This window comes from Protopterus annectens, chromosome 11.part0 (assembly GCF_019279795.1).
Source record: "Protopterus annectens isolate FY-2018-M chromosome 11.part0, PAN1.0, whole genome shotgun sequence".
In the NCBI taxonomy this organism is placed as follows: Eukaryota; Metazoa; Chordata; order Ceratodontiformes; family Protopteridae; genus Protopterus; species Protopterus annectens.
Genome location: NC_056745.1, coordinates 53852906 through 53867832, shown reverse-complemented (window position 1 = coordinate 53867832; position 14927 = coordinate 53852906). Strand labels below are relative to the sequence as shown.

Below are 14927 nucleotides of genomic sequence, written 5' to 3'. Positions count from 1 at the left end.
ATCGGGAGCTATGCTGCTAACTAGAAACCAGCAACGTTTCTAACAATATCGGGAGCTATGCTGCTAACTAGAAACCAGCAACGTTTCTAACAATATCAGGAGCTATGCTGCTAACTAGAAACCAGCAAACATTTCTAACAATATCAGGAGCTACGCTGCTAACTAGAAACCAGCAATGTTTCTAACAATATCAGGAGCTTTGCTGCTAACTAGAAACCAGCAACGTTTCTAACAATATCGGGAGCTATGCTGCTAACTAGAAACCAGCAACGTTTCTAACAATATCAGGAGCTATGCTGCTAACTAGAAACCAGCAATGTTTCTAACAATATTGGGAGCTATGCTACTAACTAGAAACCAGCAATGTTTCTAACAATATTGGGAGCTATGCTGCTAACGAGAAACCAGAAACGTTTCTAACAATATTGGGAGGTATGCTGCTAATGAGAAACCAGCAACGTTTCTAACAATATCGGGAGCTATGCTGCTAACTAGAAACCAGCAACGTTTCTAACAATATCGGGAGCTATGCTGCTAACTAGAAACCAGCAACATTTCTAACAATATCGGGATCTATGCTGCTAACTAGAAACCAGCAACGTTTCTAACAATATTGGGAGCTATGCTGCTAACTAGAAACCACCAACGCTTCTAACAATATCGGGAGCTATGCTGCTAACTAGAAACCAGCAACGTTTCTAACAATATTGGGAGCTATGCTGCTAACTAAAAAGCAGCAATGTTTCTAACAATATCGGGAGCTATGCTGCTAACTAGAAACCAGCAATGTTTCTAACAATATCGGGAGCTATGCTGCTAACTAGAAACCAGCAATGTTTCTAACAATATCGGGAGCTTTGCTGCTAACCAGAAACCAGCAACGTTTCTAACAATATCGGGAGCTTTGCTGCTAACTAAAAACCAGCAACGTTTGTAACAATATTGTGAGCTATGCTGCTAACTGGAAACCAGCAATGTTTCTAACAATATCAGGAGCTTTGCTGCTAACTAAAAACCAGCAATGTTTCTAACAATATCAGGAGCTTTGCTGCTAACTAAAAACCAGCAACGTTTGTAACAATATTGTGAGCTATGCTGCTAACTGGAAACCAGCAATGTTTCTAACAATATCAGGAGCTATGGATAAGTTAGAAAAGTAGATCAACCTCCTGGAGCTTTCATAATGTAAAGTATTGATTTTGCGGAAGCGTTATTGTGTCTTTTCTAAGTCTTTACCACCTCATACTTTCTCAAATTTCTGTGCATTTTAATAACCACAGTTAATGCATTCACATGCATAGTAAATCAGAATCTCATCATGACAGTATGAAAGCTAGTAAGATCAATTTTCACTGCTAACATGTGTACCATTATATCAGTAAACACGGAAAGAGGAAGTGTGACCATGCAGCTAAAATCAACTTTAGAACATAAAACCAATGTATCAGGTATTTTAAAACAATATTTCTTATTTTTCCTATGTCATTATTCAGGTGGACAAATAAAGAGATATTTAAAAATGGAATGCAAAGAAAGCCAGGACTGGCTATATTCATACTCCATTCAGGCTGCATTTACTACCCATGTACTACTTGAAAAAGTACAGTTTTGTACCTACCATAAATGTAGATGTTCGAGGATCCACATTGCTGCAGTCCTAACTATTGGGTAGTCCGCTGTCCAGTCGGCCCGAATACCAAAGTATATGGCTGACGTCGGTCAAGGCGCATTAGACTGACGTCAGTACGTCAGGGTACTAATGCGCATGACCGACGCCATATCCTCAGTCTTTTCTTGCCCCAGATGTCAGAAGACCCTAAAAAGACAAGGCCAAAACCAAAAACTCCAAACATACCTGCACCAAAAATATGTACAATATATACAAAATTACCAGAATATAACCTCACCTACACAACCACCCCTAAACACAGAGGGGAAGGAGGGAGGTAAATTGGACTGCAACAATGTGGATCCTCGAACATCTACATTTATGGTAGGTACAAAACTGTACTATGTTCTTCATTCCACATTGCTGCAGTCCTAACTATTGGGTAGAATCCCAAAGCAGAGGTAAGGGAGGCTGGCAAATCATAAGGAAGCAGGAGCTGACAACATGCCTTGCAAAATAGCTGTGGCAAAACCAGCCCTAGACTTAGAGTAGAGAGGAAGGTGATAATGCTTAGAGAAAGTATGCACTGAACTCCCAAGTAGCTGCCTCCAAAATATCCTTAGTTGCCACCCCCCTTAGAAATGCTGTTGAAGTGGCAGTAGCCCTAGTGGAATGAGGCCTAATCCCAGCTGGAATCTACTTGCCATGATGGGAATAACAAAATGCAATGCAAAACCCAATCCACCTAGAAATAGTTTGTTTTGACACAGGCTTGCCCTTTGAACTCAAAGCAAAAGAAACAAACAACTGCTGAGACTGCCTAAAATCCTTAGTCCTGCTTAAATAATAACGCAATTGCCTGTGTACATCTAAAGTGTGCAAAATCTTTTCCCCTTTATTTTGGGGATCTGCATAAAAAGTAGGCAAATGAATAGTTTGGTTTAAAGCCACACTAGAAACCACCTTAGGCATAAAGGAAGGATTAGTACGTAATGATACCCTATCCTTATGAAAAATCAAAAGGCTCAACCGCCATAAGGGCCTGCAACTCAGAAACCCTTCTTGCAGAAGTAATGGCCAACAAAAAGCAGTCTTCCATGACAAGTATTTCAATTCAGCAGTAGCCGCAGGCTCAAAAGGTTGTAGAGTAAGTTTCTCCAACACAAAATTGAGATCCCAAGCAGGAGTAGGAGCTCTACGTGGGTGTCTTATATTCTTTGCCCCTCTAAGAAATTGCTTGAACAAAGGATGCGAAAACAATGGTGGGTCACAATCATAGTGAGCTGAAATTGCTGCAGCATGAATCTTAATGGAAGAGAAAGACAAACCTTTGTCCAATAACTCAGTAAGATATTGAAGAGCCACACTCAAATTAGGCTCAGAAATCTCCAAATTCTTTGCTGCAGTCCAAAATAAAAATCTCTTCCATTTTCTGCATACACTTTCCTTGTACTAGGTCTTCTGGCTTCCATAATCACATTTAAAACTTGTTGAGGAAGTTGAGACCTGCTGTCTTTCAAAACAGAATATGCCAGGCTGTTAGATGAAGAGAGTGAAGCTTGACATTGAGCAGGTGACCGTCCTTCTGAGACAACAGGTGTGGAATCAAGGGTAAAGGCCATGGAGGCTTCCTTACCAGACTCCTCAGTAATGGGTACCAGTGCTGCCGAGGCCAATCTGGAGCTATTAAAATCATCCTTGGCTTGTCTTGTCTGACCTTTAGAAGCACCTTTGGGAGAAGAGGCAGAGGTGGAAAAGCATACACATGAAGATTTTTCCAACTGAAAGAAAGAGCATCCACTTTCCAAGCTGTGTGATGAAACCTCTTTGTGCAAAACTTTGGCAGCTGGTGGTTTAGTGGAGAAGCGAACAGATCTATGTCTGGAGTTCCCCATGACACTGTCAATTTTGAAATACATGAAGATCCAGTTTCCACTCGTGGGGATCCATGATTTGTCTGCTTAACACATCTGCTAAGGAGTTCTGTGCTCGGCAGAAACCTTGCCTGAAGAGTTAGTTGCAAGCTGAGCGCAGTCTCCCATAAAATCATTGCTTGCCTGCACAATGGGTAAGAATGTGTTCCCCTTGTTTGTTGATGTACCACATGACAGTTGTGTTGTCTGTTAGAATCAACACCTGCCCTGGAAGAAGTAACTCCTTGAAAGCCATTAATGCAAACTGGACTGCTAACATCTCTTTCATGTTGATATGTAGATGCTGTAGTCTGGCAGGCCACTTGTCTTGTATCCACTTTCCATTTAGATGAGCTCCCCAAGCAATGTCTGAGGCATCTGTCGTTAGAATCTGACTCGCCTCTGGCCGGGTCACAGAGAGTCCCTTGTTTAGGTGACATTCCTGAGCCCACCACAAAAATTCCTTTTGAATGCAAGGTATTATTTGAATGACAGTGTCCAAATCCTGGCAGTGCTGTGTCCATACATTTTTGAGATACCATTGCAGCTTCCTCATATGCAGTTTGGCATTGGGAAGCACCAGAATACAAGATGCCATGAACCCTAAGGCTTGAAGGACTGTCCTTGCAGTCAGCCCGGACTGAAGAGATAGTTGATGGAAGTAACTGGAAAGATTCTTTTGTTTGTCCGGGGTTAAAAGGCCATCTGGGCTGCTGTATTCAGTCTCACACCCAGAAAGCACATGTCTTGAGAGGGTACTAGACTGGACTTTATTTCGTTCACAGAATACCCTAGGCATCTTAGCACTGCTATCACATATTCCAAATGCTGTAGAAGGTCTTCCTTTTCTTGAGCCAGAATCAGGCAGTCGTCCAAGTAAGGATAGATTTGAATTCCTTTTAGCCTGAAGTAAGCTATCACTGGAGCCAGAACCTTTGTGAATACTCTGGGCACAGTAGATAAGCCAAAGGGCAATGCAGAGAACTGATAATGAGAAATTCCAGCTCGAAAACGCAGATACTTCCTGCAACTTAGTCTTATAGGCACATGAAGGTAAGCTTCCTTGAGATCTAAAGTTACCATCCAGTGATCTTTGCCCAGCAGAGGTAAAAGCTGTGTAACGTCAACATTTTGAACTTGGGAATTTCCAGATAAGTGTTGAGGATAGATAAATCCAAAATTGGTCTCCACGTGTTCCCCTTCTTCGGTACTAGGAACAGGCGAGAATAAAATCCTAGGCCCCTTTCTGGCACAGGAACTGGCTGAATGGCCCCTATTTGGAGCAACAGAGAAATTTGCTTGTGAGCCTCTGTTCTTTGTAGAGGAGGAATGTCTGGCATGCCTTTGAAAGGAGGCAAGGTATGGAAATAAAACCTGTAACCGTGGTGAATGATATCCAGAACCCATCTGTCTTGGGTAATTAAATCCCAATTTTCTTTGAAAAGAGACAGCCTTCCTCCCAAAGGTGCTGCCAGGCGAGAATGTACTGGCAGCTGAAAAGGCAGGTCATTGGGTCTGTTTACGAAAGGACTGACCCCTGCCCTCACCAGAAATCTGAGCAGGTGAACTCCCTGTTCTAGGCCTAAAAGAACCTTGAGCTCTGCCCCTACCACGTCTAGACCTACCCCTAGACTGGGAATCATAAGCAGGATATGTCCATCCCTTAGTAGGCCAATTTCTACTAAACCTTGGAGGCTGCACCTGCAAAAAATCCTTAACAGTTTGCATAGACTTAGCCTTGTCCTCCATTTTCTTTAAAACTGCTTCCACAGGCGAACCAAACAACACATCAGACTGTAAAGGAGCATCCAAAATCCTTGTCTTAACATGCTCAGCTAAATTCTGATCCCTCAACCAGGCGTGCCTACGAAGAACAGAACCAGTGGCAGCCACCCTCGAGGAGGCCTGCACAGCATCAAAACCACACTGCAAGAAATGCTTACCCACCTGTTCAGACACATGAACTAAATCCTGCAACTCTTTACACTCAATACCTTCAGCCAGAGCATCCACCTTAGACTTCAATTGTGAAAGGAGATAATTCTGATATTTTAACATATGAAACTGACAATTCAACCCTCATGGCTAAAGTGGAAGAAGTATACACTTTCTTTCCCCATCTATCCAAAGCCCTTGCCTCTTTATCAGGAGGAACAGGATTTTTAACAACAGAAGCCTTCACACCTTTAGGCCCCTGAGAGACAGTTTCGGGTCTGCCCTAGGACTCTTAAAAGATACTTATGGGCTTCAGGCACCCTATAGTACCTATCCGGTTTAACTGGGGCAGGAGGCAAAGAATCAGGATTCAGGAAGCCTCTGCAAAACATCTTCTACCACATTCAGAACAGGAGGTATAGCTAAAGGCCTATGCTGGGGTAAAAACAAGAATTCTCTAAGCCTCTTCCTGGAATCAGAGAAATCTTGACCTTCCCATTTAAAATGCTCCCTCATGGAATGCAGAGTCTCTGAAAATGAAAAATCCTCAGGAGGCGAAGCTGAAGGAGTAGAATCATCCACATCAGAATCAGAATAAGGAGGATACTACTGCAAGTCTTCAGCCGAAGACTCAGAAGCCTCCGAACATTGCTCAAAACTCTCAAACTCAGGTTCCACCCAAGGCCTCTTATCAGGAGGGGGCATAGAACCTCTAATCATAGTAATCAAATCCTCTGCCATTTTTAGCATATGCTTCTTAGGCAAAGACCCTGAAACACTCGGAGAAACCCCCACTGAAGCTAAACTAGGCCTGCCTCTTAAAGAAGCCTTGGAAACAGAAGGGGAGGCCCTAACCACCTTAGGAAGAGAGGGAAGAACAGCCACCTGAGAAGCCCCTTCAGCCTGGCCTACTTCCTGAGAGGACACATCCTGTAACAGTAAAGTTTCTCCCTGAGACTCCAAAGAAACTCCTGGCAGAACCTCCGGCTCCACTGAGCCTTCTAAAGAACCGACGTCCGGGACTGTCGGTTCTTCCACTCTAGGCTTTGCTGCTTTGTCCTTGCGCTTTTTGGCCGAAGCGGGCGTCGGAGCATCCGACGGCATTTTATAATTACAACGCTTCCCAAACACTAACCTGGCACAGTCTAACCTTCTCTTAATAGTGCGTTTGTTAAATCTAGCACAAGAGCGGCATCCAACAACGCCGTGCTCAGGCCCTAAACAAGGTATACACAAAGTATGGTAATCCCTATGAGGTATCTGTTTCCCACAAGAAATACAGTTATTCACTTTTTCTGACATCCGGTTAAATACTGAGGCAAGAAAAACCAAAATATTCCCAACGGGTACTTAGCCAACTTTGATTCGGTCTGAAACTCTGACTTCAGAAACTTTCAGAACGCCAACCTGCACTCGCAAAACTGCTTCTGCATCGGACCATGCGGCAAAAAAGACTGAGGATATGACGTCGGTCATGCGCATTAGTACCCTGACGTACTGACGTCAGTCTAATGCGCCTTGACCGACGTCATCCATATACTTTGGTATTCGGGCCGACTGGACAGCGGACTACCCAATAGTTAGGACTGCAGCAATGTGGAATGAAGAACATCATTAGATTATTCTGTTGGTCAACAACCCAGCTATGAATTATTATTGACAGTTCAGATATATTATACATTAATTTCTCATGTTATGTATTTAGTATGGTATACATGGCACTTAGGTTAAAAAAAAAATGCTGCATTCTTAAGTAAAGCACTGGTAGGTTGTTGCTCCATCTTGATTGGTTTGTTTCATTGATTTCCACTAAATACATGAGACTTTTTACTTACAATATAGGGTATGACCTCGAGATTCAAGGCCAGGACAATGAGTCCAGCATATGTCCACTAGAAGCCACTTATCCTAAGAAATTACTACACACTAGTAGAGATAATAAATGGCAAAGCTATCCCTAAATATTTTTGCTAAAATAATAAAGTGATTTTGTTTCTTACCACTTTTGGTTTAAATGGTGGTTCTGTCTCTTTGTTTTCCAGAGCTTGCCAGTGAATCTCCCGGAAGAAGCTATGATGACGAATATTTCCTTTAACACCAAGTCTTTGTTCAGGCTCTCTTACAAACAGCTGAAATATTTTGGAAAAAAATGATAAAACATATTGACAGAAAACAGTGTAAAATAACTAACTACCATAATGCATTATTCATTCTGTTATACTTCTGGCTGTGTAACCTGAGTCTTCTCACTCTTAATATACCTTTTATTTAGTATGAGGAATAGCTATTTATCCAATAATTTCCTAACTAGTGTGTAAAAATTGCTTATTTAAGTTTCATCTAATTTGCAAAGTAATTTGTCATAAAGGACTACAAGAAAGGTTGAGACAAGAAGAATTTAAACAGAGTCCAATATTTTAAACTAGTGTTCTGAAATAGAGAGTAAAACAGTTCAGAAAATGTAACTGCTAACTAAAAATGTCTTGCACGTTAACCAATGTTTTCTTTGGTGTTGCTCCATCAACAACTTTATCTGTTTTATAATAATCTTCATCATCACCATTGTCATTATCATCATGTTTATAATCAATATCATAATCACTGGAATCGTTGTCATCTGATGCCATGCATAAAGAATTAGACAAATTAATTTACTTGATTATACAGTAAAAAAAGAATTTGAAATGGTAATAATTCCATCTCCCAATGTTTTTTTCTTAGACAAAATATAGTTATTTCATAGAGTGTCACAAACTTCCTAACTTGAACATTGCTCTCTAATGTATCAGTGTCCTCGGATATGTGTGTGTGTGTGTGTGTGTGTGTGTGTGTGGGGGGGGGCTACATCCCCCTGCACCCCCCACACTCCCTTACTTAAATATACCAACTCCAAGATCGCACTACAGCGGGGAAAAGCGAATATTCCCATTCTGTGCTGTAGTGTGACTGCCGAAGTCAATGTTCAAAGTTTCACTACCTCGAACAAGTGGACTCGGTGAAGTGGGTTCGAAGACATGAAACTTTGAACATCTGCATGGATCCCATATAAATATAAATATATATATATATATATATATATATATATATATATATATATATATATACACACATATATGCACACATATGTTTCTATATCTATTTATACACACACACACACACACACACACACACACACACACACACACACACACACACACACCTCTTTCCCTTTCTCTGCATATGGGGGTTGGTATAATGGGATCTTTTTTATTGATGGTCTAGCTATGTGAGAATTTTTTCGTGGACTTTCACACTGATCACATGGCACAAGAACAAGACAACATGGCTGCCAAGACCAAACAGAAAACTGCTGCACTGTACTGAATGCTAAGAATAAAACACAATGACACATTGCAGGAACAGACACTTCCCACCCAGTTCATTCAATTAAACTTGAGGAATTGTACCTGTGGAAAAAATGGAATTAAAGATAATTTAGAAAACTATTTTGGCAGGAACAGTCTTTCCTTAATTAGTGTGCTTGAAATACAAGAAGGACTGAAGCAAGTGGAATTTATCAAAATGGGGCAGAAACAGTTGCTGAACCAGCCCTTGCCTGTAGAGCTAAAGTAAGCATATAGGATTGGCACTAAGGACTGACAAGCCTTCTGCACTAAGGATCGACAAACCTTCCACACTAAGGATTGACAAACCTTCCACACTAAGCATCGACAAACCTTCCACACTATGGATCAACAAACCTTCCACACTATGGATCAACAAACCTTCCACACTAAGGATCAACAAACCTTCCACACTAAGCATCGACAAACCTTCCACACTAAGCATTGACAAACCTTCCACACTAAGCATCGACAAACCTTCCACACTATGGATCAACAAACCTTCTACATCACTTATCCATTTAATAAGAGAGGAACCACTAAAAAGATTTTGTGGGTCTCTGCTCATTTTTAAAGAGATTACTTTGCCACATGGTTCAATAAAAGGAACAATGTGCATCACCACTTTAAGAAAATTAAAAGACTTCAGATAATTCATATGTTATTGAAGTTTCTTGCAGCCTTGCAGATGAAGAGGGATGGTCAGTTCATGGCTTTTGAGTACCCCACCAAGGCTGGTATATGTCTGAGGAACAACCTGTCTAAAAACACCTACACTCAGTCCTTTAAAGGAGGCAGGCTTAGTAAAACTGCATTTCTCCTTTCCCTGGATCCAAAAAGAAAACTGTACCACCATCCAGGAACAAAGCATTCTACAGCTATGTCAAGAATCTCAATGACAACACTCGGATCTGCTCTGAGCTACAGCACAATGGCACTAAATATACAGAACCAACCGATATTGCCAGCATCCTGGCAGACAGGTTCAGTGCTAACTTTATCCCCCTCTCACCCTTCAAAGGGCCCATTTTAATACTGGAAGAATGCAAAGCCCCTGTAATCATGGATGAACAAGTAAAGACCGCACTCTCCAAAGCCAAGAACACAGCATCCATGGGACCAGACAACATCTCAGGCTGCGTACTGCATGAACTACAGAATGAACTGGCACCCACCTACGTACCATGTTCTATCATAGCCTCACCTCAGGCTATGTGCCTACTGAATTGCGCACAGCGACAGTTATCCCACTCCACAAAGGGGGTGCCACCACAGACCATGGAAACTACTGCCCCATTAGCCTGATGAGCCTGGTCTGCAAGGCCATGGAATGTATCATCTTGGAGCTTATAAACAAAGACATAGGTAACCTCCAAACCCTGAACCCGACTCAGTTTGGATTTGTATAAGGTAGATCATGTCTGCTAAACCTGATTGACTTCTTTGAAGCAGTCCCCAGAGCCATAGATGACGGCAAGGTAGTGCACACAGCCTATCTTGACCTCGCCAATGCTTTCGATACCATCCCCCAGTCTGGTATTATAGATAAACTCACTAAACTGGGCATAAATCCCTATATTACAACATGGGTGTCCAACTGGCTCACTGACAGAACACACACAGTAAAAGTAGCCAACTGCAAGTCTGACATCAGACCAGTGATGAGTGGCGTACCACAGGGTTCGGTCCTGGGTCCTCTCCTGCTCGGCATGTACTTCTCTGAAGTGAAGGACAACACAGAAGAGCTTTGGCTAACAATGTTTGCACATGACTGCAAACTGGGAGACATAAAAGAATCACATAATGATGCAGACATTCTACAAAAGGGCCTCACAGAGACAGATGCTTGGTGTCAAAGTCATGGCCTCAAGCTCAATGCCAAGAAGTGCATTGTCATCCCCTTTGGGAAAAACTTGGTACCCATGAACTACCACATAGGCGGTAGCTCAATAAATACCAAAAGTGTGATAAGAGACCTCAGGACACAGGTGGACAGTAGTCTCTCCTTTGATAACCACATCGACACAGTAGTCAAGAAATCCTTCTACGTGGCACACCTCATCACAAAAGGGTTCTTCTCTACAAAAAAGGTCATTGCTCCTTTCTACTCATTCCTCATCAGACCCATTATAGAGTACAATGCCCCATTTGGCATGCATCTCACAAGACACCTGCAACAATTGGGAAGGCCACAGAAATACCTCACTAAGACGATTATCAGCCTCAAACAGATGCCATACACAGACCATCTCAAAAAACTCCAGCTGTACTCCATCACATATCACCTACTCAGAAGCGATCTCTGCCTAACACACAAAGCTATGTCAAACCCAGAGCTGTTGAGCATGCTACACTTAAAGAAATCCCAATCCCTCCAAACCACATACTCCAGGGACCTGAAACTTATCACCATAATAAACAGAACATGCTGGAGAGATAGATTCCTGTACCAGAGACTTCCCATACTCTGGAACAAACTACCCATTCATGTCAAGCAAAGCTCCTCCTTGGACCTCTTTAAGAAAAATCTTGACGACTGGATGGGAAATAGAAAATTCACTCCAGGGATCACTTCTGTGGCACTGCTTGACAGGAGCACAGGAAAATAATGTTCTTGGGTGGCAAAAGCCAGGGAACCTTTTTGGCTAGGCTTATATAGGCCCCAGGGCCAATAGCCTAGTACCTACCTATGAACTATAACTCTAATCCTTTAATCTCCAAAATGTAGAACACTGCGTCTTACCATGGGAAATACGTACCACTTCTCAACATGGGGAGCAAATGCGTAAAATGAGGGGCAATTACTGTAAACATTACAAAGGAAGCTTACAGCATGGTTAATAACCATTTTTTTCCTACAAACAAAAAGTTATTTTGATGACAATATTATTTAGCATCATTTTTGTAAAACAAAAAATCTTAAAGATGAATGCTGGATAAACCCTTTCAATGAAAAACAGAGTGAATTGCGGACTTTCAAAAATTCAAATTGAGAAGCATTCCTCACAATGAAATATGCTTGACAGGTATGCCAGAACCCCCTGTGAAAGCATCTGAGGTACAAAAATGGGTACGAGGAGAGAAAAAAATTAAAGTACTTGGTACAGCGCACAGTATCAAGCAGGCTCCTCCATGAACACTTAGAACCTGTAATAAGTTATTAAGTTTTTGCATAGTGGTTAAGGTCTTCACTTTATAGACACAAAGTATAGCGTTTGATTCTGAGCTCTGGATATTGGTAAGGGTTAAAATGCCTCTTCAGAGCAGTTAGTCTAATACTCAGCTATGAATCTAAATACTATATCCCTTACTTGCAGAATGAACTCCAACTGTGGGCTAATTTAACTCGAGTCAAAAACAGAAGAAATTGAATTTCCTGTCACTGACCCTCCAACAAATAATCCCAAGAAGCTGGAAAAAGAATATGACCTGCTGTGACTGCAGGAAAAGAACCTATGTTGATTAGTGTTACAGATTACTGATTAACTAGAAAAGTAACCTTGAAGGAACTGATGCTATGGAACTTGAAAGTGAAACACTTAAATAGTCCAGTGTAATTTCTCATGCCAGTTGTAATAAAAAATGGAACATTGTGTTAACCTACTAGTAGCTAAGTACCTAAAACATAAGGTTTCAGATGGCCAACAGCAGCATGGTTTTGTGACAGTGCAGGTAGCCCATTCACCTTTGGTACAGAAGGCTGTAAGTTCTAGTCCCACACCAGGTAGATTGACGTGACTACTGACACTGTAGGGCAGCATAAGAGGCGTGCTGCAGTCCTGAGTGTGCCATCCTTCTAATGAGATATTAAACTGAGGCCTTAGCCTGAGTTGCTGATAGCTCCACTGGATGTAAAATATGTAACCCAACATAAAAAAAACATTCTTTACATACTTACAACATGTGCATAATTACAGGAATATATACATTTGTGTGTGTGTGTGTGTGTGTGTGTGTGTGTGTGTGTGTGTGTGCACATTTGTATTTTTTCACTATTTATCCTTTTTCTTATAATATCCTTCTTGTTATTCTTTTGTAATTTTCCTCCACTCCTATTTCTACAACTATAATCTGATTTATACAATATCTGCCAAAATTCATATCTCATAAAACAAAACTTCATTCATTCTTTCGTTCCAAATAACCCCATTACATAAAATAAATTCTTATCTACCCTTTTTAGATATTATTTCTTATTATACTTATATTCTTATAATATCCATACATAATCATATTTATATCCATATTGTTTATGTCATTAGCAGTCTTAAAACAATTTTCACACAATTTTTTTCAAAGTTTCACCACTCTTTCACTTTTTAAAAAACATGTTATTTTGTCTCTTCCTCCCCACAAAATAAATACACTCTTTCAGCTTTGTTTCTATATGACATATTCACCTTTGCATGTAGCTTATTTATTACAATTTTCCATAGGAAATCCTGACACTGCTATCATGGTACACCACTTTTTCCTTACTAAAATATCTTTAATCACTTCTTCTAGTAAATTTTCCCATAGATTTATATAATAATATTACTTCTTCACATTATCATACATCTACAAATCATGTTTTTAGTTTCTATGTTCGCATTTTTTCTTGATTAATTTTAATTCCTTCATTTACATATTCTTTTTTTGTTATTCTCATCATCTCTCAGAATTTTTGTACTTACATTTAAATATTTTCACTGTTAAACTCTCAATCTCTTCCTTTAAACTTGTACAGAGTATTAAAATGGGTAAAGAAGCAGCTTAAACAACTGGATTAGTAACTTCAATCCCCCTTCATCTTCACTCGTATACAACAGACCTCTTTTCACAGGGGTTTATTCTTGCATCTCATAAGAAAGAAAATCCCAATTTACTTTTCATATTTTTCTGGGATCATATAAACAGTTCTCAGAAACCAAGAACCACTGGAAACCAAACCTCAAAAAATCTTCAGAAAACACCACAGATTCAAAGGAAAACACAGAAGTGGCTTTGATCCATCTTTATTCACTCCATCCTGGTACCTCAGCTGTTCGCCTTCAATGGAACACACCTTAACATTTTTGGTATACTTTTATACATACATCAATTAACTAATTAAGCAATTAATTATTTCAGACATTTTAACTCTTTCAACACTGAAACATATTCCAGGGAAAAAAATACAGTCATTTTTAACCATTTGATACTCATTTTTTGCTTAATATACAAAATTTCTAACATTTATTACAAAAATATAATCATAGAATTAATACTCCAAATTTACAAGAATAATAAATTTCATTTATACAATAAATTATTTTCATTCAAAAATTATTTTCATTCAAAAATGTAATATAAATATAACATCCTATAAATCACTTAAGCTTATTAAACATGGCAAAACTTCATTTTTATTATATACTAAGTTAACAAATATAAATAAAATTTCATTTAATCTCACTAGATCTCCAAATTCATTCCCCTAGGGAATAAAGTATGAAATTCAATAATCATCCTCTGTTCAAGCTTGTTTAGAGCTGCTTTAAAGTTTCCTGTGCATAAATGAATTTTTGTTAATAATGTAGTTTTTTTCAAACGTTATATAGATGATTTGATTTTTGTATGCAAGGGTGACATGAGTTTTTTTGATGGGTTTATGTTGGATCTAAATAATAATCACCATGGCCTGAAATTTGTAGCACACACATCTGAATTCCAAATTCCTTTTCTGGATGTAGAATTTTATGTAGGGACAAGTGGTTTGGTTGAACATAAAACTTATAGGAAACCTACTTCAGTTAATAATTTTTTGCATGCCAGCAGCATGCACCCTGCACATTTGATTAAGGCTATACCGGAGGGGGAATTTAAAAGGAATTTGAGGAATACTTCAAATAAAAATCTTTGGGAGGAAGTGTGTGATGAAATTTTGGAAAGATTAATTTCTCGAGGATATGATTATGATAAGCTTCAATCTATAAAATGCAGATTGTGTAGAAATAGGACATTTGGGATACGAGGGTGTGAGCATGCACTTGATTTTGATAGAACATCAGATCTAAATAAGTTATTTTTTGTATCCAAGTATTCCAATTTTTCAGGTATTATGGA

At 39.8% G+C, this 14927-nt stretch overlaps 1 protein-coding gene across 1 annotated transcript in view; it reads right to left on the bottom strand.

Annotated features, from left to right (window-relative positions):
* Positions 1 to 14927, bottom strand: part of PRKCQ (protein kinase C theta) — a 537712-nt gene that overhangs the window by 29146 nt on the left and 493639 nt on the right. Inside the window, exon 15 of the mRNA XM_044087168.1 lies at positions 7458 to 7586. Within this exon, the coding sequence (XP_043943103.1) occupies positions 7458 to 7586 (129 nt within the window). The remainder of the gene's footprint in view (positions 1 to 7457; positions 7587 to 14927) is intronic.